Genomic DNA, 26,800 nt, shown 5'->3' with positions numbered 1-26,800 from the left:
GAGAACGGCCGCCCGGGAGGCAGCGATCAGCGTTACCTGTCAGTGCCTGCCCTGAAATTGTGCTTCTCTTCTCCCCAGGCTTCGCCCCGCTCTTTTCTTCGCTCGTCATGCAGCGCTGCGCTGCTATTCAAACAGGCAGCTCCGCTCCTCTCTGCTGCGTCCATCCGGCCCTCTGATGCACTTCCTGTTTAGTAGGGCCGGATGGACGCGGCAGGGAGGAGCGGAGCTGCCTGTTTGAATAGCAGTGCTGCGCGACGAGCGAAGAAAAGAGCGGGGCGAAGCCTGGGGAGAAGAGAAGCACAATTTCAGGGCAGGCACTGACAGGTAACGCTGATCGCTGCCTCCCGGACGGCCGTTCCCGGAAGCCGCGGGAGAAAAGGCAGCGACAGCGATGAAGGATTTGGATGGGTGGGCCTGGAGGGAAAGTGGGTGGGCCTGGGCCCGTCCAGGCCCACCCGTGGCTACGCCCCTGAGTGACAGACTGGATAAAGTACTACAGAGGGCTTTAAACTAAATTGGCTGGGGATGGGTGAGAGAAGCCCCAAAGTCATTAATAACCCTCAGAAGGGCAAGACATCAAATACCTTTTTAGAACAGAGAAAAAAAGAGTAAAATCTGGAGAGCCTTGTATACCAATGCCCATAGTATGGGAAACAAGTTTCTAGATCTAGAGGCTGCAATGATAGAAGCCAATTTGGATTTATTGGTGGTCACGGAGATGTGGCTCACAGGGAAGCATGACTGTGCTGCCTTCGAGGTGGGAAGTTTCCTAAAAGGAGAGCATTGCCCTGGTAAAGATGGAAGTAATCCTGTAGTCATGACCAGTCCACCAGGGGATGAAATATCTTTTCACACCAAGGATGTGTCTTTAGGAGCATCTGTTGTAGTTGATGATTCGATTATTAACCATGTAGATAGCTGGGTGGCTGGAGGACGTGAGGATTGCCTAGTCACTTGCTTGCCTGATGCGACGGTGGCGGACCACACACATCACCTAGATAGGATTTTAGATAGTTCTGGAAAGGAACCAGCTGTCTTGGTTAATTTGGGTACCAATGACATAGGAAAATGTTGGAGGGAGGTTCTGGAAGTCAAACTTAGGCTTCTAGGTAGAAAGCTGAAATCTAGATCCTCCACGGTAGCATTTTAAGAATTGGTTCCCGTTCTACATGCAGGATCCAAAAGACAGGCAGAGCTCTGAAGTCTCAATGAGCGGTTGAGACAATGGTGCAGGGATGAGGGATTTAGCTTTGTTAGGAACTGGGCAACATTCTGGGAAGGGGAGCCTGTTCCAAAAAGATGAACTCCACCTTAACCAGGATGGAACCAGGCTGCTGGTGCTAACATTTAAAAAGGAGATAGAGCACCTTTTAAACTAAAATGGGGAGGGGGGGGGGGGGGGGGGAGCTGACAATTGCCCAGGAGCACATGGTTCTGTTTGGAGTATCCTTGAAAGATACCATTGAAACAGGATCTTTAGGGAATCCCGATACAGAGGTTTCAATCATAGGCGCCGACTCCGTGGGTGCTGTGGGTGCTGGAGCACCCCCAATATTTTTCAAACCTGTCCTCCTTGCCTTCCTGCTGCTCAGCCAGCGCATTAACTCATTTTACCTTTCTGAACTGCACTGCAGTGAAAGAAGCAGAGTGCAGCCGGCTCCGTCTTCAGCAGCTTTCTCCTTCCCTCTCAGCTGTGGTGGTCCCGCCCTCATTTCCTGTTTACGCAAGGGCGGGACGCTGAGAGAGAAGGAGAAAGCTGCTGAAGACAGAGCCAGCTGCACTCTGCTTCTTTCACTGCAGTGCAGTTTAGAAAGGTAAAATGAGTTTTGTGGGGAGTGTATTAGCCGGTTTTTCTGTGTGAGTTTTCCTTGTTGTGGATAGAGGAACGCTCACTAGTTTTGCAGGACTGACAGAAAGCTTTTTTGGGGGGGGGGGGGGGTTGTCGTTTGGGCTGGAGATGTGAGCCTTTCTGCGTTTGAAAGGTTTTGTGCTTGCTTGCTGGGAGTTGGTGCTGTTAAGAATGACGGAGAGGTGGCTGCTCTATCCACAGAGTTAAACTTTCCTCACCCTAAAGGGAAGATTTCACAAGCGTGGGGAGGGATACTCTGAAGATTGCTCCCAACTTCAGCTGTCTTCCGTGGATGTTAATCCTTTTCTTGAATAAATATCACCCTAGACTTTTCTTTCCTTCTCACTGGCAACCCTGGAAAGGAAGCTGGCAGGGATTTCTAATCTCAGGCATAATGATAACTTGCCAATGCCAATGAAACCAATTCTGCGTTTTCTGAAATAGGAGGCTAGTATCATGGGTTCAAAGATGAAAGATCTGTCCTTAGCTTGTTCTTTTCGTAAGCAATATGAGGAAGGTTTTCTTTTGCAGATGATACCAAGATCTGTAACGTCATGGAAGGCATGGGTAATGTACTAATGGAGGTCAAGTGAAGCTTGACAGTCTAGATTTTGGCTGCTAAGACTAAAAAAGTGCGGGTTCTTGAATTCAGGTTTTCGGTGCAGTACATGGGATGAAGCATTGTGTACGAACGAGCAGGATCTATGGGTGATAATATCTGATGAGTTTAAGTGGCTAAGCAAGTAGATAAGATAATGCTTAGGTATAAATGGTCAGGGGTAGCAAGCAGAAAACAGGAGGAGATGGTAAAAGTTTTTAGTAAGACTTTACATGGAGTATTGTGTGAAATTCCTTTTAAAAAAAGGTAAAACGCAGATGGGGTCCATCCAGACTCTGGTTACTAAAATGGTCAGCAGCCTTCATTATAAGTGGTATAGTAACAGTTAAAAAAAATACTCTGGAGGAAATGCAGGATGAAATAAAGACAGACCTGTTCAGAAGAGCATACCCCACCAACCCAACATAAAAATACCTGGACACTTGCAACACAATGTAACCAAAGACCATAACGGACATTACCTGACTCTTCTTCCCCCTTTCCCTCTCTAAGTTCCCCCCAATTGTACCTACCATACATGTACCTCATTCTACCACAATTTCACTTTGTATTCATTCATACCATGTATTTGTTCAGACCGGAATCGGCTAACACCGTTAGCAGTAATATGTAAGCCACATTGAGCCTGCAAAAAGGTGGGAAAATGTGGGATACAAATGTAACAAATAATAATAAATAATAAAAAGAGGGGAGAAATCGCTGAACATGGATGCAGGGGAGGGGGCAGGGAAGAGGGGAGAAATCGCTGAACATGGATGCAGGGGAGGGCAGGAAAAATGCTGGACATGGAGTGGAGGAAAGACAGGAAGTAGATGCACATGGAGGGGAGAGGAGAAATGCTGGACATTGATGGAGGGAAGGGAGGACAGAAGGAAATATACATGGATGGCAGGGAGAGAGGAGAAATGCTGGACATGGATGGAGGGGAGGGAAGACAGGAGGAGATGCACATGGATGGAAGGGAGAGAGGAAAAATGCTGGACATGGATGGAGGGGAGGGAAGTGAAATGCACATGGATGGGAGGGGTGGAGAGAGAGGAAAAATGGTGGACATGGATGGAGGAGAGGGAAGAGAGAGGAAAGAGTTGCATATGGATGGAGGGGAGTGAAGAAAGAGGAAGGAGATGCATACTGATAGATGAGGGAAAGGGAAAAGAGGAGAAAAACTACACATGGATGGAGACAATAGACGCTGGATGGAAAGAGGGAAGAGAGGGGGCAGACAATGGAAAGGAGAGAAAGAGGGGTCAGATGCTGGATGGAAAGGGGGGAAAGTTAAAGATCGAGGAAAGAAGAAACAAGAGACTGGGACCAACACAATTAGAAACAGTAAACGGCCAGACCACAAAGGTAGGAAAAAATGAATTTTATTTTTAGTTTAGGATAAAGTAGTGTGGTAGCTGTGTTAATAAATACAGAAAATGGAAGTAAGGTGATATGTTTACTGGACTAATTTTAATACATTTTTGCTTAATGTTTGGAGACCAAACCCTCCTTTCTTATGTCAGAGCAGAATACCATAACAGCAGTATACTGTCCTGACCTGAGGAAAGAGGTTTTGGCCTTTGAAAGCTAATTGAAAAATGTATTTAGTCCACTAAAATGATATCATATTTCAATTTTTTTGTTTTATTTGTTAACCTATGGTATAGTGATTGAAATATGTCAGTTTTTGAAATTTGCATCTCTTTATATTTGCACAGTACAGGGGGACTGAGGGGTGGGACTGTTCAAGGAAGAAGTCCTGGTGCAGGTTGCAGGCAGCCTTTGATTGGTGCTGCCACTGCCCAGGTGAAGACTGCAGCAGACAGGATTTTAAGGTATTGAGGGGGCGGGACGCACTGTCTGTAAAAAAAAAAAAAGTTTCAGCACCCCCAATCATTTTGAAAAGTTGGCTCCTATGGTTTCAATAATGGTGAAAGAAAGTCAGGAGTATTCAATGGGAGAACAGAGTAAAGAATATTTTCAGATTGTTGATTACTGGAAGGGATGTGCCCGTGATGGTGATGTGCCCGTGATGGTGATGTTTGAGAAGGGATTGGTGTTATGTGGTGATGTGGTATCAGGCAATGTGTTTTTTCTTTGTTCAGTTAGAGCTCGAATGCTGTTGCCTATGATTTCATTATGTTTATGCCGTCCATTATCCTGGTCGCAATTTCGTGCAGATTATTTTTGAAAGGGATATAAATTGAATCACCATCACAAGGTTGGAATCTTGTTTGTATAGTGTTCGGGCAAGAAGAGCCATCATCAAGTTGAATAGCGTTGGTTAGAGTGGTGATCCCTGGGGAACCCCACATTCTGCTTTGCATGGAGAGGAGAGGGAGGAGTTTTTCTTCGCTTGGTAGGATCAGGTAGTCAGGAAGCCTAGGAACCAGCCTAGCACTTTCCTCCCAATACAGATTTTATTGAGTATTCTTTTGAGAATTATATGGTCAACCATGTCAAAAGTGCTGGACATGTCAAATTGTAGTAGGAGAATGTTTATTCCATTGGTAATTTCCTTTTTGAGGTTGACCAATAGTGTAATCAGCATTGTTTTGGTGCTGTGTTGTGGTCTGAAGCCTGACTGCGATGCATGTAGTATGGTGTTTGTCAATGTAGTCATTTATTTGTTTGGCTTATTCCTTTCATTATTTTTGTCGTTAGAGAGGTGGATGCCACTGGTCTGCAATTGGAGGTATCCTTGATGTTTTTTGGTATCTTTCAGGATAGGCATGAGCAATATGTTCCCTTTTTCTTGTGGGAAATGGCCTTCCTGAAACATGTAGTTTAGATGGGAGGTGAGTTGATCTATGAATTGGTCCGGTGCTGTTTTCAGTAGATGATTGTAACAGGTGTCTAGCATGCAATGGGTGGAAGAGGATTTTCTTAATGCTTGAGCTACTGTCTCATGTGTGGGTTGTGTGAAGGTGGTCCATGTCCTGTCCGCTGAGGCTTCTTCTAGGGGGTGATCAAGTTCTTCTATGAAGGCTTTGAGATATAAGGTATCATATGTTAGGCTCTTTCTGAGGTTGAGATCTTCTCTTTGAAGAAATTGGCAAGTTCATTTGCTGATGGGGGATTCTCATTCGCTGCTGTCAAAGGTTTGTTGTTTATTAAGTTATCTATAAGTTTATATAGTTTCTTTGTGTCTATGTAATCTGAGCCTATGTGTTCTTTGTAGTATTTTAATTTAGCCTGCCTAATTTTGGTTTTGTATCTGTTTCGTATTTCCATCCATGCATTTTTGTTTGTATCATTTTTATTTTTATCCATGCTTGTTCTAGTATACAGCAATGGGTTTGGGCCATTTTTTAATTATTTTATTTATTGTATTTGTATCCCACATTTTCCCACCTCTTTGCAGGCTCAATGTGGCTTACAATACATCATGAATAGTGGAATTACATTAGAAAATAGACATTCTGTGTTACAGAAAGATCATTGGGCAACATGATGATGAAGAAACATAATAGTAGTATAACAATCAGATATTATAAGACAATGCTAAATATATGTGGAGGAGTTGTGTATGTTCACATTGGTTGATCTTTGTGGTATGCTTTGTTAAAGAGATATGTCTTCAGCAGTTTGCGGAAGTTCATTAGTTCGTCAATCGTTTTTAAGTTGCACAGTAGTGCATTCCGTAACTGTGTGCTCAAGTAGGTAAAGTTTGACGCATGCATTAGTTTGTATTTTAGACCTTTGCAGTTAGGGAAGTGTAGATTGAGGAATGTGCGGGATGATCTTTTGGCATTCCTGGGTGGTAGGTCTATCAGGTCTGACATGTAGGCTGGTGCTTCTCCGTGAATGATTTTGTGGACTAGGGAGCATATTTTGAACGTGATACGTTCTTTAAATGGGAGCCAATGCAGTTTTTCTCGTAGAGGTTTTGCACTTTCATATTTTGTTTTACCAAATATGAGTCTAGCTGCAGTGTTCTGAGCTGTTTGAAGTTTCTTGATTATTTGCTCTTTGCAGCCAGCATTTAGCGCGTTGCAGTAGTCTAGGTGACTGAGCACCATTGATTGTACTAGATTACGGAAAACAGTCCTTGGGAAGAAAGGGTCTTACTCTTTTTAATTTCCACGTTGAATGGAACATCTTCTTGTTCTTCATCAAAGCATGGTACTGTTTTGTGCCTCTGTCCTGTTTTTGTTTTCAGAGGGGCTATAGTGTCCAATATGTGAGTGCTTCTTTTGTCCCATTCTAAGAGGAATTCTTCTGTGTTAGTTGGTGGCGACCGTTGATCATCATATATGTCCGTCCAAAATTTGGCTGCATCAGTCTTTCCCTGTGATTTTTATGGTATTCATGGTTTTGTTAGTTGGGTTTTGTGTTCTTTCCAGTAAAGGGTCATGTTTAGTTTGAAGTGATCACACCATGGAATTTCTGTTCATTTCGGGTTCTGTATTCTGAAGTCAATGTCCTGGGAAAATCTGTAGGCTAGTAGGTCATGGTGTGTCCTTTGATGTGTGTTTTAGTCACTGGTGGTCACTGGAAGTCTCCCATAGTTGAAGGAATTCATCACATTCTTTGGAGCAGTCTGTTCTCTGGTCTTCTAGATGTATATTAATATCTCCTAGTAGTAGGGTGTTGGAGTTAGCTACAAATGTGTTTGAGATGAAGTTCATGAAGTTTATTTGATTTGTTTTCCAAGTTCCTGGGGGTTTGTAGAATAGGATGCAGCACAGTTGGTTGTGTAGAGTTTGATCCTCAATTTTAAATGAGGCGATTTCTAGTTGTGGTATTATAGATTCCGGATAGGTTTCAACCATGAAGGAGGGTCTGTATATTAGTGCAATTCCACCGTCTTTTTTCCCCAATTCTGGTCCAATGTAGGAGTATATATCCTGGTGGGCATAGGTTCAGAGTGATAGGGCCTTCTTTGTCACGATCCATGTTTCGGTGATGAAGACTAAGCTGAGGTCTTCATTGGTTATCCAGTCCTTTATAGTTTCTGTTTTGTTTACCACTGATCTAGTGTTGATGTATCTCATTGGTATAGGTAGGTAGTCATCCTCCATTAATGCCTTAGTGTTAATTTTTGTTAGTTGATGCTGATTTGGGTTTTTGTGTTTTTTGGTTTCTTTTCTGGCCCTTTGTTGTGTATGGGTTTCGAGTGATTAATTTCCATTTTTTTAGGTTGCTTTGTCCGATTGTTTGGGTTCTGCCTGAGAGGCAGGCGTCTCTTCCAGTTGGATGACGTCGAGGGGCATAATCTAACGGTGCTGGCAAAATAGATCGCCGGCGATCTATTTTGGCGGCGCCGCAACAGCTGGCCAGAACCGTATTATCGAAAAGATGGCCGGCCATCTTTTTTTTTTAATAATACGGTTTAGCCCAGCCAAATGCCAGATTTCGCCGGGTTTGAGATGGCTGGTTTTGTTTTTCAGCGATAATGGAAAAAAATGCCTGCCATCTCAACCCCAGCGAAATCCAAGGCATTTGGTCATGGGAGGAGCCAGCATTTGTAGTGCACTGGTCCCCCTGACATGCCAGGACACCAACCGGGCACCCTAGGGGGCATTTCTAAAAATTAAAAAAAATATACATATCTCCCAGGTGCATAGCTCCCTTACCTTGGGTGCTGAGCCCCCCAAATCCCCCCCAAACCCACTCCCCACAATTCTACACCATTACCATAGCCCTTATGGGTGAAGGGGGGCACCTACATGTGGGTACAGTGGGTTTTGGGGGGGGGGTTGGAGGGCTCAACACTTAGCACCACAAGTGTAACAGGTGGGGGGGGGGGGGGATGGACCTGGGTCTGCCTGCCTGAAGTGCACTGCACCCATTAAAAACTGCTCCAGGGACTTGCATACTGCTGTGATAGAGCTGCATATGACATTTGAGGCTGGCATACAGGCTGACAAAAAAGGTTTTTATTTTTATTTTTTTAGTGTGGGAGGGGGTTGGTGACCACTGGGGGAGTATGGAGAAGTCATCCCCCATTCCCTCCGGTGGTCATCTGGTGAGTTGGGGCACCTTATTGAGGCTTGGTCATGAAAATAAAAGGACCAATTAAACCTGGCGAAATACTGATTAACGCCACTTTTTTTTCCATTATCCGCAAAAGCCGGCCATCTGGTAGCCACGCCCATGCCTGCCCATGTCCCACCTTTGCTACACTGCCGACACGCCCCCTTGAACTTTCACTGGCTCGGCAACGAGAAATCGGCGAATGTGTCAAAAAAGCACCTTTCGATTATACCGATTTTGCCGCTTTTGAGAGATCGCCGGCCATCTCCCGATTTATGTCGGAAGATGCCCGGCAACCACTTTCCAAAATAAGCCTTATAGATTGCATAATATTGGTATATTGTTGTTTTCTCTTTGGATTAGGGCCTCTGTAGGTGTTATTAGTGTTAGGGTTACTAATCCTACTAATACTTTTGTAAAGTACATTATAATTCTTAAGGTGCAGGGTATTTTTTCCTTTCAGTATGTGGGTATTCGGTTGAGTGTGTGTGGGAGTGTGTGTGGGTATTCGGTTGAGTGGGTGTGTGAGAGTTTGTGTTTTTGTTTTTGGTAGACCTTGAGCTAATCAAGAGGTGGGACACGTGTCTTGTTGGTATTGACCGTGGTGGATACTCTCAGCCTTGTCAAGGATGCTGGATCCATGCCTGTGAGTTCATTGATTTCCAGGTGTTGATTCTTGTCTAGTGGCGGGCTTGCTCTCTGGCTCCACTTGAAGTATTGCTACAGTGTCAGACATGGAGGTCACTACAGGCACGCTCCACATGGCTATCCGCTGGCTGTGACTCCTCTTCTTCTCCCAATGCAGGCGGACGTGGGATCCTGCAGACCCGGTGCTCGCTCACCACATGGTCAGTGTCTGTACTGGGCGTACTGCTCCTCTAAGTGCCGATTGCTGAAGAAGTGTTCTGGTGTCCCTTGTGGCTGTCCAACCTGCTGTTTCACCTATTCATTCCCAGAGGTTGGGTGCTATGAGATTCTGCGGACTGAATTCTCATCTGTTGCATGGTTGCTGAGGGCATTGGGCATGCTCCCCCAATCGGTATCTGACCATATAATATTTTAAATATGAGTGTACAGACTTTATACCCATGCTTGAATAGGCAGCCAGTGAGCCTTAATCTGCAAGGAGGTAACTCTGTTACATTTCTTAGCAGAATAAACCAGTCAACTGCTACATTCTGTAGAGTTTGTATCTTCTTCAGAATTGATTGTGAGCAACCTACAAACAGAATGTTACAGTAGTCTAGTAGGCACTGAAAAAGAGTTTTCTGGTTAGCTGAACTACTTGCTTTTCAAAAAAGAGTGTATTTTCCAGCACTATTCCCAAACAGGATGACATTAAGACTGTGGAAGTTAGACTGGCTAACTCCTGTGTTCGATGCTAAGCCCGGATATTCAATTCTGGGTCGTTTCTGGTGACCAGCATTGAATATCCAGTTTATTTTTGGCCGGTTTGAAAATAACCGGCTAAGTCGATATGCATACTTAGCCCGTTATCCTCAAACCAGCCAAAGATATTCCATTGTTTGACGCACCAAATATGGCCACCAAATCTGGTTTGAAAAATTGGTGGATATCCGGTTATATAGCGTGATATAACTGGCTATCCGCTAACTAGCGATATTCAGCGGGGGATAGCCAGTTATCCCCTGCTGAATATCGGCGGATAGCCAGTTAAGCACTATTTAACCAGTCAGCAGCCATTCTGGTTGGTTAAATAGTGCTGAATATGGATGGAAAATTTTTAACTCTGATTCTATTGGGAAATTAACCCTCGTTACGATTATCGTTTAACATGAAATAGCCTGTTGTGGATTGGAGGTAATAAAGAACTTTGTTTTATCTATATTCAATTTTGGTCTGTGAGTAATAACCCAATTTTTGACCAACTCGACACAATATGCAGTTGTAAACTGCAGATTTGATAGCCCCCTTTCCAGTGAAACAAGTAGTGTGATTTCATCTGCACAGATAAAATTCTTAACTGCATAGCTATCCAGAGTTTTACGAAGAGATGACATCACTGTGTTAAAGAAAATGTCACAGCCTTGCTGTGACCCACGTCTTGACTCACCTCCTGATGATCCAGGGCGCTTCCAGGTTGTGTGTCTCCTCACTTGCTCGGTGCCAGCGGTTCCATTAGCAGTGTGCATGTGCCCCTTCCTGGAACTTAAAGGCCTTGAGGTGGGAAACAGGAAAGGGCGCCTTGCTGTGTTGTCAGGGGGTTGAGGCTTCTGTGAACTCTCCTCCCTTGCCTTCTGCAACTGGTTTCTGCTTGCCAAGTCTGCTGGTCTCTTGGTTCCTGCTTGCCAAGTCCGCTGGTCTCCTGGTTCTTGTTTTCAAGTCCGCTTGCCTCCTGGTTCCTGCTTGCCAAGTCTGCTGGTCTCCTGGTTCCTGCTTGCCAAGTCCACTGGTCTCCTGGTTCCTGTTTTCCATGTCTGCTTGTCTCCTGGTTTCTGTTTGCCAAGTTCGCTGGTCTCCTGATTACTGCTAGCCAAGTCTGCTAGTCTCCTAATTCCTGTTTGCCAAGTCTGCTGATTTCCTGATGCCTTCTTGCCTTGTCTCCTGCTGTCTGTTATGCTTAATTCCTGTCTTGAATCTTCTTCCCCTCCCTCGGAGGTGACCTGTCTTCCATGGTTGGGTCTATGTCTATGGTCCCAAGGCTCACCATCCCGGATCACAACAGTTTGTGAAGGCCATGAGCTTGATAGAGTCACCTGCTCTGCAACTGCTGCAGCAGCTTATGCTTCAGCTGCAACAGCTATCTGGGGCCATCCAAACATTGACCCATTGGATGGACAATATCCAAGGGCTGGAGGTTGCTCTAGTGGCAGCACCGCCTCCCGTCACAGAACCTGTACCACTCATTATTCCTAGTGGCATGGGGATCTACATCGCCCACTTTCTCAGTTTAATGGGAACCCAAAGACCTGCAGGGGGTTCTTGAACTAATGTCAAATTGTATTTGAACTACAAGCTAAAGTCTTTGTTTCTCCAAGTGGCCTATCTCATTTCCCTTCTCTCTAGTCCTGCCCTTGCATGGGCCTCCACTCTCTGGGAGAGGAATGACCCTATACTGAACCTGGTAAAGCTACCTCAGCATCCAAGGATCTACTGAACTTACGACAAGGGTCACAGACCTTTTTGGTTGGCTCCAATATTCAACTGTAAACCTGTGTCTCTCCCTTCACAGTCTGCTTCATCCGCGAGCAATGGGGAACCTATGCAGGTGGATCGGCTTGGGCTTTCAGATCGAGAGAAGCAGCAGAGATGGACACGGGTATTTGTGCTTTTACTATGGTGAGAGAGGGCATTATGCCCGCCGCAGCTGTAAGAAGCCAGGAAAACCACAAGTCTAGTTCTAGAATCCTCTCGATGAGCTCCGCACACCTAGTTATTAGTTCCAGCCACTACTGATTTGGAACTCAAGTTCTTCTCAAAAGTGTTCATAGATTCCAGGGCAGAAGGAAACTTCATTGGCAAGGCCCTGGTTCGTCATTATCATATCCTCACACAAAACTTGCCTCAACTCATCCCCATATCCTTTATTTATGGGCACATTCAGGGTGTCATCAAGACCAAAACACTTCCGCTAAGTCTCTGGATTTGGGTATTGCATAAGGAGGCTATAACGTTGTATGTTCTACAAGCAGCCATGAATCCCATCATCCTGGGCCTTCCCTGGTTACAATGGCACAACCCCCAGATTGACTGGGTTCAGGGTCAGATAGCAGCTTGGGGTCGGCCCTCTCATGGATGATGTTTGAGCACCACCATGCCCCCCATGTCAGTAGCCATTAGTAAGCTGGACGTTGAGAAGACCTTCCCTCAGAGCTACCAGGAGTTTGCAAATGTTTTCTCTAAACAACAGGCTGAGACCCTTCCACCTCACTGGACCTATGACTGTCCCATTGAGCTGTTGCCCAGAAAGATACCTCCCCAGGGCAAAGTCTATCCGCTTTCACGCCCCGAGATCAAAGCCATAATCCCCACCAACCAAAGAGAAAGCAAGAGGTCAAACCCCTACAAAACAGTACTTAAAAGATCACCTCATTGCCACATCAAAGCTACCCCCAGCACCCCCAGTCCACCCTTGGGAACTATAGGACTGGTGAATGTCAGATCAGCTGCAAAGAAATCCTTGGTGATCCATGATGCCATACATGAACAGCTTCTTGACATCCTAGGAATAAGTGAAACCTGGTTAAATGAAAGTGGGGGGTTACCACTGACTGAACTATACCCAACAGGTTTCAACATCCAACATCAGCGAAGACCATGAAGACGGGGTGGAGGGGTTTGATTCGGGATACAATCAAACTGCACGGAATATCCATCCCCCCGCTACATGAATCAGAATCTCTTTTAATCCATCTTGAATATGGCTGCACCTCATAACAACACATTATCTGTGCAAGAACTCCAAGACCTGATTACTCAATTGACCCTGAATTACCCTAGGCTGGTGATCATGGGAGATTTCAATCTACACGTCAAAACCCCAGATACAACCACAGCTGCCTTTCTGGACACGATGAGAGCACTAGGATTTACAGGTTATCAATTCTCCAACCCACGAAAAGGGTCACATACTAGACCTGGTATTCTGCAAAGGGGTGGATATCCCAGAATTCTGGGATAACAGTATTGAAATAACACCCCTAAGTGTTATCTAATTAAAATTTCCCTAAGTGACCACCTGAAACAAATGGCACCTCCCAGAGTTTGGAAGGAGATCAGAGACAAAAAAAAGCTGACCACTGAGAATTTTCTAGAGGCCTTGGACTATCCACATATGGATTAAAAGACAACTAAAGTGTCAGAACAGGTTGACATCTGGAATACATACTCAGCCAAGACCTTAGAGAAAACAGCACCACTAAAAAAGGTCTTATGCCCCACTCACAAATACTCACCTTGGTTTTCTCACCAGAAGTTTGGATCCTTAAATGCAAAGGATGGAAACTGGAAAAGAGATGGTGTAAATCTCACCTGGATGAAGACAGGCTAAATTGTAGGAACCACATGACATAAGTACATAAGTATTGCCATACTGGGAAAGACCAAAGGTCCATCAAGCCCAGTATCCTGTTTCCAACAGTGGCCAATCCAGGTCACAAATACCTGGCAAGATCCCAAAAAAGTACAAAACATTCTATACTGCTTATCCCAGAAATAGTGGATTTTCCCCAAGTCCATTTAATAATGGTCTATGGACTTTTTCTTTAGGAAGCCGTCCAAACATTTTTTAAAAGCCGCTAAGGTAACCGCCTTTACCACATTCTCTGGCAACGAATCCAGAGTTTAATTACACATTGAGTGAAGAAATATTTTCTCTGATTCGTTTTAAATTTACTACATTGTGGCTTTATCGCATGCCCCCTAGTCCTAGTATTTTTGGAAAGTGTAAACAGACGCTTCACATCTACCCATTCCAATCCACTCATTATTTTATAGACCTCTATCATATCTCCCCTCAGCCGCCTTTTCACCAAGCTGAAGAGCCCTAGCCGCTTTAGCCTTTCCTCATAGGGAAGTTGTCCCATCCCCTTTATCATTTTCGTCGCCCTTCTCTGTACCTTTTCTAATTCCACTATATCTTTTTTGAGATGCGGCGACCAGAATTGAACACAATATTTGAGGTGCGGTCGCACCATGGAGCGATACAAAGGCATTATAACATCCTCATTTTTGTTTTCCATTTCTTTCCAAATAATACCTAACATTCTATTTGCTTTCTTAGCTGCATCAACGACGACACCTAGATCCCTTTCTTGGTCTGAGACTCTTAACGTGGAACCTTGCATGACGTAGCTATAATTCGGGTTCCTTTTTCCCACATGCATCTCTTTACACTTGCTCACATTAAACGTCATCTGCCATTTAGACGCCCAGTCTCATAAGGTCCTCTTGTAATTTTTCACAATCCTCTAGCGATTTAATGAATGTGAATAACTTTGTGTCGTCAGCAAATTTAACTACCTCACTGGTTACTCCCATCTCTAGGTCATTTATAAATATGTTAAAAAGCAGCAGTCCGAGCACAGACCCCGGGAGAACCCCACTAACTACCCTTCTCCATTGAGAATACTGACCATTTAACCGTACTCTCTGTTTTCTATCTTTTAACCAGTTTCTAATCCACAATAGAACACTACCTCTTATCCCATGACTCTCCAATTTCCTCTGGAGTCTGTTATGAGGTACTTTGTCAAACACATTCTGAAAATCCAGATACACAATATCAACCGGCTCCCCTTTATCCACATGTTTGTTCACTCCTTCAAAGAAATGTAGTAGATTGGTGAGGCAAGATTTCCCTTCACTAAATCCATGTTGACTTTGAGGGGGATAATCGAACAGGGGCGCCCATCTCTAACGGCGGCCCTGTAAAGGGGTGGGGCAACCTGCATTATCGAAACAAGATGGACGTGCATCTTTCGTTTCGATAATACGGTTGGGGACGCCCAAATCATGAAATTTAGGTTGACCTTAGAGATGGTCGTCCCCGGTTTTTGGCGATAATGGAAAGTGAGGACGCCCATCTCAGAAACAACCAAATCCAAGGCATTTGGTCATGGGAGGAGCCAGCATTTGTAGTGCACTGGTCCCACTAACTGAATGGAAAAAGCCCTTCCCTTACTGATCCGGAAAGGAACGGGCATGCATGAAGGAAATTGCATGCAAATGAGCTGCTCACTGTTAGCTCATTTGCACAAGATTTCCTTCCTAAGGAGGGGAAGTGATGGCACTTGAGGATATCCAAAATGAGGATGTTTGTGAGAAGGACCTCTATGCTTGCTATGCCTCTGACACCCCCTTTATTTATTTGGATTTTGGATCACAAGTAGCAGCAGTGGGATTTGAATCAGCCACCTCTAGATTGCAAGACCAGTGCTCTAACCACTAGGCCACTCTGTCACTCCTCCACCTGGCTCCACTCCCTTGAAATTTGACCATCCCTGTGGGGGGCAGTTGAGGACGTCCAAAATGTTTGAAAGAAGGACGTCCATACCTTCGTTATGCCTCCTCTGACACACACATACCTCCCCCCCCAGGGACCTGCAAACTGCCGCCCCCACAGGGATGGCCAAATTTCAAGGGAGTGCAGAGGAGTGGCCTAGTGGTTAGAGCACTGGTCTTGCAATCCAGAAGTGGCCAGTTCAAATCCCACTGCTGCTACTTGTGATCCAAAATCCAAATAAATAAATAAAAAGTGTGTCAGAGGCATAGCAAAGGCATGGATGTCCTTCTCACAGAAGCATCCACATTTTGGACTGTCGTCGCAGGGACAGAGGCATAGCGAAGGACATATCTAAAAGAGAAAAGTTTTTGAAGTTGTTTTTTTCGGGGTGAGAGGTGGTTAGTGACCACTGCGAAAAGTCAGGGGAGGTCATCCCTGATTCCCTCTGGTGGTCATCTGGACAGTTTAGGCAACTTTTTGATGCTTGGTCATGAAAAAATGGACCAAGTAAAGTCAGCCAAATGCTCGTCAGGGACGCCCTTCTTTTTTCCATTATCGGCCGAGGATGCCCATCTGTTAACCACGCCCCCGTCTCGCCTTCTGTACACTGCCGACAGACCCCCTTGAACTTTGGTCGTCCCCGCGACGGAAAGCAGTTGAGGACGCCCAAAATCGGCTTTCGATTATGCCGATTTGGGCGACCTTAGGAGAAGGACGCCCATCTCCCGATTTGTGTTGGAAGATGGGCGCCCTTCTCCTTCGAAAATTAGCAGGTTTGTCTCATTAATCCATGCTTTTAAATATGTTTTGTAATTTTATCCTTTATGATAGTCTCTACCATTTTGCCCGGCACCAACGTCAGACTCACCGGTCTATAATTTCCTGGATCTCCTTTGGAATCTTTTTAAAAAATCAGCGTTACATTGGCCACCCTCCAATCTTCTGGTACCACGCTCGATTTTAAGGATAAATTACATATTACTAATAATAGCTCCGCAAGTTCATTTTTCAGTTCTATCAGTACTCTGGGATGAATACCATCCGGTCCAGGAGATTTGCTACTCTTCAGTTTGTAGAACTGCCCCATTACATCCTCCAGGTTTACAGAGAATTAATTAAGTTTCTCCAACTCGTCAGCTTCGAATACCATTTCTGGCACCGGTATCTCTCCCAAATCTTCCTCGGTGAAGACGGAAGCAAAGAATTAATTTAATCTCTCCACTATGGCATTACGTTCCTCACCTGTAGTGCGGCCCGCACGGCCGGTTCGCCTCTGAGCGCTTTCTCAGTAGCGGTGGCCGGCCATGCTGGCTGTCGGCATCGGTTGTGCTTGGTCCGGTCTCGATGGCTGGCCATGTGGATGGCGGTAGGCGTCGGTCATGCCTGGTCCGGTCGCGATGGCTGGCCATACTGAAGCGGCTGGGGTGGCCGGTCAGATTGACTATCGACATCAGTCAGGCTCGCTTCGATATTGTGGCTGGCCATATTGGTTTGGCCTTGGAGGCCGGCCTTGCAGACTGTCGGCGTCCAGGAGGTGGGGCTTCCTTCTGGCGTGGATCTTTCGCCTCGCCTGATTGTGCGGGATCGGCCGTCTCTCGCTGCTGCTCCACCCCTTTCCAGCAGCCAACCAACCCAGGATCGTTCTCTCCAGCTGACTGGGGTTACTGCCGATGAGGGGACTATTTAAGAGCCACAGTCTCCTTCATACTTTGCTTCGGCTTCTATCGATATATTGGTTTGGTGCTTGCGATAGAGCGTTCTGCTGTCTACTTTGCTGTCTGCTCTGACTATTGGACTGGACCCGACTATTCTCTGTTTTGCTGCCTGCCCTGACTCTTGGATTGGACCTGTCTACTCTCTATTTTGCTGCCTGCCCTGACTCCTGGATTGGACCTGACTATTCTCTGTTTTGCCGCCTGCCCTGACTCTTGGATTGGACCTGACTATTCTCTATTTTGCTGCCTGCCCTGACCCTTGGATTGGACCTGTCTATTCTCAGCTTTGCTGCCTGCCAAGGCCGGCGGCTGTGCGACCCCGCTTGTTTCCAGAAGTCCTGGTGGCCACCTGCACCTGGGGGCTCAACTCCCGGAGAACGGTGGTCGCTTCCCAGGTGAAGCTAGGGGTTGTCCGGCTGCCTTACCGAGTACGGTGCTCCTCTTCAGTCCACCATGCTCTGTCAAGGCACAAGGGCTCACTACAGCAGTATCTTAGTAACATATGGCTTTGTCTTCCCTGATCGCCCCTTTTACCCCTCAGTCATCTAGTGGTCCAACTGATTCTTTTGCTGGCTTCTTGCTTTTAATGTACCTAAAAAACATTTTACTATGTGTTTTGGTATTATTAGGAAAAGAATGGAAAACAACTGACCATTTAACCCTACTCTCTGTTTTCTTTTAACCAGTTTTTAATCCACAATAGTATACTACCACTTATCCCATGACTCTCCAATTTACTCTAGAGTCTTTCATGAGGTACTTTGTCAAATGCCTTCTGAAAATCCAGATACACAATATCAACCGGCTGACCTTTATCCACATGTTTGTTCATCCCTTCAAAGAAATGTAATAGATTGGTGAGACAAGATTTCCCTTCACTAAATCCATGTTGGCCTTGTTTCATTAATCCATGCTTTTGAATATGCTCTGTAATTATGTTCTTTATAATAGTCTCTACCATTTTGCCCGGCACTAACGTCAGGCTCATTGGTCTATAATTTCCCAGATCCCCTCTGGAACCTTTTAAAAATATTGGCGTTACATAGGCTACCCTCCAATCTTCCGGTACCATGCTCAATTTTAAAGACAAATTACATATTACTAACAATAGCTCTGTAAGTTCATTTTTCAATTCTGTCATTACTCTGGGATGAATACCATCTGGTCCAGAAGATATGCTACTCTTCAATTTGTCAAATTGCCCCATTACATCCTCTAGGTTTATAGAGATTTCAGTCAGTTTCTCCGACTCATCAACTTTGAATACCATTTCTGGCACCAGTATCTTTCCCAAATCTTCCTCGGTGAAGACTGAAGCAAAGAATTAATTTAACCTCTCCGCTATGGCCTTGTCTTCCCTGATCGCCCCTTTTACCCCTCAGTCATCTAGCGGTCCAACTGATTCTTTTGCCGGCTTCTTGCTTTTAATGTACTTAAAACATTTTTTTACTATGTGTTTTTGCCTCCAATGTAATCTTTTTTTTAAAGTCCCTCTTTACCTTCCTTATCAGAGCTTTGCATTTGACTTGACGTTACTTATGCTGTTTCTTATTATTTTCAGTCAGTTCCTTCTTCCATTTTTTGAAGGATTTTCTTTTAGCTCTAATAATTTCCTTCAACTCACTTTTTAACCATGCCGGCTGTCGTTTGGTTTTCCTCCCTCTTTTTTTAATACATGGAATATATTTGGCCTGGGCTTTCAGGATGGTATTTTTGAACAGTATCCATGGCTGATGTACATTTTTGACCTTTGCAGCTGCTCCTCTAAGATTTTTTTCACCGTTCTTCTCATTTTATCATAGTCTCCTTTTTGAAAGTTAAACACTAATGTTTTGGATTTCCTATCTATACTTACTTCAAAGCCAATATCAAACCTGATCATATTATGATCACTGTTATCAAGCGGCCCCATCACCATTACCTCTCACACCAGATCATGTGCTCCACTAAGGACTAGGTCTAGAATTTTTCCTTGTCGGTTTCTGTACCAGCTGCTCCATAAATCAGTCCTTGATTTCTTCAAGGAATTTTACCTCCCTAGCATGCCCTGATGTTACATTTACCCAGTCAATATCGAGATAATTGAAATCACCCATTATTATGATGTTGCCCAGTTTGTTAGCCTTCCTAATGGTAAATCTTTATCATTGTGGTGTTCTGGGTAACTAGGGCTGCTACAAGCAAGCCTCTGCTTAGAATCATTAGATAGGCACATTCCAGTTATGGAAAAACAAATTAGGGAAAAATAAAAATCACATCAGCATCCTATTTTTAACAGTGCAAATTACTGAAAATAAAGTTCTATATTTATCTTAAGAAAACTAATTAATAGCGTGTATAACAAATAAGATTAGGGCACCAAGTAATCAGTTAGGTGTACTGTTTCCCCATTTATGCAAAACAAAGCTCAGAAAGGACACAGAAAGTAGGAAAATAGTTTAACATTCCAGCTGTTTACAAAGAGCATCTAAAATATATAATTTAGAAGTGCCCTCTTGTTGCTGAAACAATAAAGAAAACAAGAAACTCTGTTTTCAAATTCAGTTAATATAAAACAATAAATTGAGAAAGTTTGCACTCAGATAATGGTCCCAGATAGAAAATCTAACAATGTATCTCCTATGTGGTGAAAGAGAAGGCAATTTAAACAAATTAGGGTAAACTAGGCAGTCGCCTAGAAAGATTCTGGAGCAGCACAAAACATTTTCATTCAAGGTACATAAAAGATCTTAACACCTTCTTAATCTAAACATTCATCTAGATTCACTTTTCTTGTTGGGGGGGGGGGCAATTTCTCTGGAATCTCAGTTATCTGAGGTACATAACAGATATATATATATATATATATATATATATATATATATATATATATATAGATATATATATTTATCATGAGAGTGATGAACTAAACACTTTAAGTACTTCAGTAGATAAGCGTTTCCTTGTACTAATCACATTAGCAAAACAAAAGTCTCTACTACAATGACTAAAAATCTACTACATAGGATTGGAAGAGTTAATAACAAGCTTTGAACCCAATCTAATCCACTCTGAAAATTAAGCTGGAAGAAAAGGAAAATCCTAATGAGGCAGACAAAGGTGCATCCTTGGCTGACCTTTACAAGATTCACATAGATCAGGCAAGAAATAGCCCATAAACGTCTGCAATTCTTTTGAGCAAATTTGGAAATTGGAGATTGTATTATGTCTTAAATGTAAATGATATCTGTCCTCTGCTGTCATGAATCGGGCTCTAAAACATGAAAGCAGCATACAGGATTGGGGTGTAAACCAAAAGAATTTCCCTAAGATACTGCAATATGGGCTTTAGAATGACCCTTGCAGGTAACAAGAATAGTATGGATACATAATAAAGATAAGGTAAATCCAGCACAGGAGGATGTTAAGATGTAAAGTGCTCTCTGCTGCCAAACACATAATAAAATCCAAGGATATACAGAAACACAGCACAAATAATGTTATTAGCATAAATACATGACAATGTATAAGACATCAAAAGTGCCCCTTCAAAATTATATGCCCCATGGTGTAAAAGAAAAAATATTAGTGTAATTTAAATATAAAATCATCAATAATAGTGACAGACCAATAATCCCATGAGACTCCAGTGAGAAAAAGAAATCAGAAAGCGGACAAGGACACTGTCCCAGAGGAAGTGCACCACAGTGGAGTTGCTTCAGTTGCACAACTCAAAGGAGATAGCAAGAGACAGTATAGGAAAACCAGTTTATTTCAAAGAAAGAGTCTTAACAATAGAGTTCATGATTCTCTTATAATAATAAAAGTTTAGTGCTCTCAAACAGAAGTGAAGTTTCTATCATTTAACTGAAGACAATGCAATTTACTAAGGAATGTTGCTAATAAACAAGCAGTAAAGTACAGCTCACTGTCCTTCGGTATTGTGTCAACCCATGCTTGTAAAGGAGAACAAAGAATTGCAGAAAAAATAAATGCTTAGGACACAAAGCTCTCATATAAATGCTGAAATAGTCACAATACGTTACCAATTGACAAGGTTGTAACTGCCTACAACTAAAATAAAATATATCCCTATTTACACTGGTTTAGAGCTATGAAAGCAAACAAAAATTTAAGGACACAGAGGGGCATAATCAAACGGCGCCGGCGAAATTGATCGCCGGCGCCGCAACAGCTGGCCGGAACCATATTATCGAAAAAGATGGCCGGCCAACTTTTGTTTCGATAATACGGTTGGGGCCGGCCAAATGCCACAGATCGCCAGGTTTGAGATGGCCGACTTTGTTTTTCAGCGATAATGGAAACTGGAACCGGCCATCTCAAACCCGGCCAAATCCAAGGGGCCAGCATTCGTAGTGCACTGGTACTTCTGGATGTTTAGATCTTGCTGATCAGTTATGTTATGACTTACTTGTTCAGGAGTGCTGTATTTTGTGATACTGTTTTGAGAAATGTTCAAGAAAGACTTCATACAAATTAAAAAAGTCCCTGCCGTGCATTTTCCCTTGATGGCCGTCCCTGACGTGTACTTCCCTTAATAGCCGTCTTTCTCTTGATGGCCGTCTTTCTCTCCAAAAGTGCACTTCTCTTAATGGCCGTCTTTCTCCCTGAACAGGGAAATCAAAAGTTTTTGCACACTGCTTTTTTAGTAGTAACAGTGGGATTTGAACCAGCCACCTCTGCTTTACAAGACCAGTAATGTAACCACTTGGCCACAGCTCCACTTACTTGGGTGTCCCTCCCTTTTGATTATACCCCTCCAGGTCTCTCTCAGCCACTCACAGACAGCTTAATGCACTATGATTGGCTGAGAGAGACCTGAAGGGGTATAATCCAGTGGCGTAGCTACGTGGGGCCTGAGGGGGCCGTGGCCCCCGCAGATTCACCCCAGGACCCCCTCCCGGCGAACCCGCCCCCGCCGCCGCCTACCTTTACTTTTGCTGGTGGGGGATCCCACTCCCCGCCAGCCAACGTCTTCTCAGTCCTTCCTGCTCTTCAATTTGTTTGCTGACGTCCTGCACGTAATTGTACGTGCAGGACGTCAGACTCAGAGAACAGTTCTGTTCTCTGAGTCTGACGTCCTGCACGTACAACATGCAGGACGTCAGCAAACAAATTGAAGAGCAGGAAGCGACTGAGAAGAAGACGTCGGCTGACGGGGAGTGGGATCCCCCGCCAGCAAAAGTAAAGGTAGGCTGCAGCGGCGGCGGGTTCGCGGCGGGAGGGGGGGCGGCGCCGGGGGGAGGGCTAAAATGTGCCCCCTCCCCCCGGGCTCTGGACCCCTCACCCACAGAAGGCTGGCTACGCCCCTGGTATAATCAAAAGGGAGGGACAGCCAAGTATGTGGTGCTGTGGCCAAGTGGTTACATCATGGCTCTTGTAATGCAGAGGTGGCTGGTTCAAATCCCACTGTGAGCAAAAACTGTTTTGATTTCCCCGTTTGGGGAGAAAGCCGGCCATTAAGAGAAGTGCACTTTCGGAGAGAAAGACGGCTATTAAGGGAAGTGCACGTCAGGGACGGCCATCAAGGCAAAATGAATGGCAGGGACTTTTTTAATTTGTATGAAGTCTTTCTTGAACATTTCTCAAAACAGTATCACAAAATACAGCACTCCAGAACAAGTAAGTCATAACATAACTGATCAGCAAGATCCTTTTTTTTTTTTTTTTACGAGCTGGCCGACTGGCTTCCCCTCCTAGGAAGGAAATGTTTTAAAGTTTTTTTTTTGGGTGGGAGGGGGTTGGTGACCACTGGAGGAGTATGGGGAGGTCATCCCCGATTCCTTCCGGTGGTCATCTGGTCAGTTGGGCATCTTTTTGAGACTTGGTCGTGAAAATAAATAGACCAAGTAAAACCGGCCAAATGCTCGTCATCACCGGTTTTCTTTTTTCCATTATCAGCTGAAGCCGGCCATCTCGTAAGCACGCCCACATCCCGCCTTCACTACCCTGCCGACACGCCCCCTTGAAGTTTAGCCGCCTCCACGACGGAATGCCAGCGAGTGTGTCCAAAAATCTACTTTCGATTATACCGATTTGGACGGTTTTAGGAGATGGCTGGCCATCTCCCGATTTGTGTCGGAAGATGGCCGGCTATCACTTTTGAACATAAGCTGGACAATGATCTAATGACCCTCCTATGGCCACGAGAAGGAGGAATTCCTGTTATCAGCCTTGTGCCATTTTGTATTATAAAGGACCATAGCTTTAGTAATCAAGGGATTCGGTCACAAACTTTTTTCAATGGGGAGTCAGTCATCGTGAGGAACAAAGAAAAAATTCAAAGAATGTGAACGAAGTTTTGAAACAGAGCTCAAATAAGATTGTCCATGCCATCCTTATAAGAAAGTGGACTTAGATTACAAAAAATACAAGCAAAAAAGAAAACCTACCCCAAGCAAATTGGAACAGGGGAGAATAGCAATTATATACTCACGAATCATGATGAAACTGGGGGACAAAGGGGCTGGGGTTCCGTTTATCAGGTGGATTTCACTTACACATTCCCAGGACATCTCCTGATTTACCCTCCGACTATCAACACCTAATGATAGCTAGGAATCACTAAACATCAAAATTATCACTGAATAGCAAACATCACAAAACACTCGAGAAAGAGTAAAATAAAATTGAAGCTTCATTGTCGGAGTCACTTGTAATGGCTGTGTTTGGCTATGCTATTTTCAGAAAAAGTCAGACAGAGACCAAAAGACAGAAAAAGGGAAGTTGTATTACTCAGCTTCAGATATTATAGTCAATCCTATTAGTGCAGCAAGCAGGTCCCTGGAGTAGTGTAGTGATCAGTGCAGTGCACTGCAGAAATGAAGACTCAGGGCCATATCCCACTCTACCTGCTACACTTATGATGAAAAGTGTGAGCCCTCCCACACTCACTAGAAGCCTACTGTACCCACATATAGGTGAGCCCCTTCACCCATGAGGGCTATTGTAGTGGTGTACAATTGGGGTGGTGGGTTTTGAAGGGCTCAGCAGACAATGTAGCCATGGTGGGCCTGGGTGGGCCGGGGCTTACCCATTTTGGGCTCAGGCTCACCTAAAGTCAGTGCTCCATTGGCATGGCTGGCGTGGATCCACAAACTCTGCCATGTCAGCCAAAGACCTCTCAGCAGAAAGACCCCCTACACTTTGTGCAGTCAGCTAGTGTTCCCGAGCCACTACCACCCCACCCCTTGCTCATGCTCAGTTTGTGAGCATGTTTAGAGGCTGGCCGTGTCAGCGATTCTAGGACACTACTGGTGACAGCACAGGGTCTAAGTGCTTTTTTCTACAGGGAAGAGGTCTTCGGCTGGTGGGACTTGTGGATCTCTGCCAGCTCAGGTATTTCTTTTCTTTTAGTTTTTTGGTTTTTGTGGTGGTGGGTGGCAGGCAGCGGGTGATGAGTGGGCAGGGAGGTGAGGAAGAGATGAATCTTTGGGCCCACCTTCCTTGGGCTCAGGCACACCGCAAATCGACCCTCTGGCTATGCCACTGATATAAGGGTGTAACGGTGACTTGTACCTGGGAGCTTTTATATGAGTTCCACAACAGTGCCTTCTAGGGTGCCCCATTGCTCTCCTTGGATGTCTATGTGGCCAGTCTACAAAGAATGCTGACTCCTCCTAAATCCCAATGGCTTGATTTTGTGCGTTTTTAACTTGGACTTTTTTTTTTTTCCAAAATGGATCAAAAGATAAATGCACAGAGCACAAAAACATCTTACATGTGGCCATTTAAGAAAAAAAAGAGATAGACGTTTTGCTGTTTCGAAAATAGCTGTATATCCTATTCAGATTTGGGACATTTAGTGCAAAATGTCCAAAGTCCGACTTAGATGTAATATCAAAAATACCTTTCTTAGGGACTTAGAAGCAGATTAAACAAAATAGGAGATAATAAAGATCCCTGGGAGACTCCACAAGATAAATCATGTATTTGAGATGAATTGAAAGAGTGCAACACATAAAAAGATCTTTCTAGTAGAAATGAATGGAACCATTGATAGATTACCCTGATATGGTCCTTTTATTAGGGATGTGCACAGAAAGTTTTTTTGTACATTTTTAGGTTTATTTTACTCAGTTTCAGAATTTTTTCATTAAAAAATTTGTAACGCACATTACAATTCTTTGTAGAAATCAACTGTATGCATATTAATGAGCACTAAATTGATTTTTAATTCACTTTGGGGTCCTTTTACTAAGCTGCGTTAAGCACTAATGCATGCTTACCACAGCAAAACTCAGGCATCCCGTGGTAATTTTTGCATGTGCACACGCTACCCACAAGCTAAAAAATAAAATTTATTAGCTGTGGGACCAGGCCTGGCCATGCTCTGTGCTAATTGGTTAGCACAGCTACATTGAAGCATGCTAACCGATTAGCATGTGATTAGTGCATGTTCCCGTAGGGGCTCTCATGATAATGGCCACATGCTAATAGGAAAATCAGCACATGGCCACTAATGGGAAAAATAGAAAAATCGGCCATTTCACCCCTGCAGTATAAATTGCCTTAGCGTGTGGGAATGACCTGAGTAAGGACACACTAAGGCCACTTTTTACCACAGTTTGGTAAAAGGGCTTCTTTACATTAGAAGCACCTAAATAATCTGAATGCATGCTAATGAATGCACATTCCTAGATTTCATCCTACAATTCCAGTAGGCGAGGTCTGCTGTCCAAGACTGTCTCTCCTCTACTGAGCCAGATAGAAACCGAAGAAAAGGAGGTTGGTTGAATAAGATGGTTTCCTCAATACCACTGATGGGAGAAAGCAAATAGAGGTGGATTTCTCTGAGACTTTTACTGTTTTGTTTTCTTTTTTCCTTTTCAGAGCATTTCCAAATCCCCACAGTTTATTCTCCAGTCTGCTGATACCACAGATATTTGCCAGGGAGAATTGGGTATGTTCATCCAGAACATTGCTGTAGCTGAGCTATTGAAGGGACTGCAACACAAAGAACATTTTATTTTTTATTTTTGTTTTTGTTACATTTGTACCCCGCGCTTTCCCACTCGTGGCAGGCTCAATGCGGCTTACATGGGGCAATGGAGGGTTAAGTGACTTGCCCAGAGTCACAAATTTGAGACCTGGGCTGGACGGTTTTATTGTAAGAGGGAGACAGGAGGCTGAGGCTGGGGTGTGTGATGACAAGGGGGAGGTGGGAAGCCTGGGCTGGAATATGAAACAGTAATAGGGAGGCAAGGTTTGAAGGGCAATAGAATTGGGAGTGGAAGGGAAACACGATTTTAGGTCTTTCCATTAGGTTTGTTTTTCTTTGAATTTTAGCAATCAACATCTCCTGTATGAGTCTCCTAAGTACTGAACCTCCACATTTTGTTGGTTGTAGCATTTGTTTCTATAAGTAATACATCTATAGAAAATGGTTAGTTAAAGCATTTTATTTATTTGTCACATTTGAGGGCATGCTTCAATTGATGGTCGATACGAGGTGCAATATAAAACAAAAAGAATAACCCACAGAAAATCAAACCAGAGTTAATAATCAATTCCACCAATCACACACAACACATAAACCCAAGTAAAACAAAAAATCCATCCTACCAACCCCACATGACTCATAAACCCAAATATAACTAGAAATCCATTCCATCAATCCAGCAAGACCCATAAATCCAAGAAGAAGTTGAAATCCATCCTACATAACGCTTAAACCCAAGTGGACATAG

General features: G+C 44.1%; 1 protein-coding gene across 2 annotated transcripts in view; it reads left to right on the top strand.

Moving 5' to 3' along the window:
• LOC115479733 (calpain-2 catalytic subunit-like) overlaps nt 1–26,800 on the top strand; it is a 175,605-nt gene that overhangs the window by 4,957 nt on the left and 143,848 nt on the right. Inside the window, exons 2-3 of one of the 2 annotated variants that reach the window (XM_030217891.1) lie at nt 11,626–11,712; nt 25,944–26,013. In XM_030217891.1, coding sequence (XP_030073751.1) covers nt 11,626–11,712; nt 25,944–26,013 — 157 coding nt within the window. The remainder of the gene's footprint in view (nt 1–11,625; nt 11,713–25,943; nt 26,014–26,800) is intronic. The other variant, XM_030217892.1, reaches the window with a different exon arrangement.

Source organism: Microcaecilia unicolor, chromosome 11 (assembly GCF_901765095.1).
Source record: "Microcaecilia unicolor chromosome 11, aMicUni1.1, whole genome shotgun sequence".
NCBI lineage: Eukaryota > Metazoa > Chordata > Amphibia > Gymnophiona > Siphonopidae > Microcaecilia > Microcaecilia unicolor.
The sequence above is the reverse complement of the archived record's forward strand: the minus strand, read 5'-3'. Positions and strand labels throughout refer to the sequence as shown.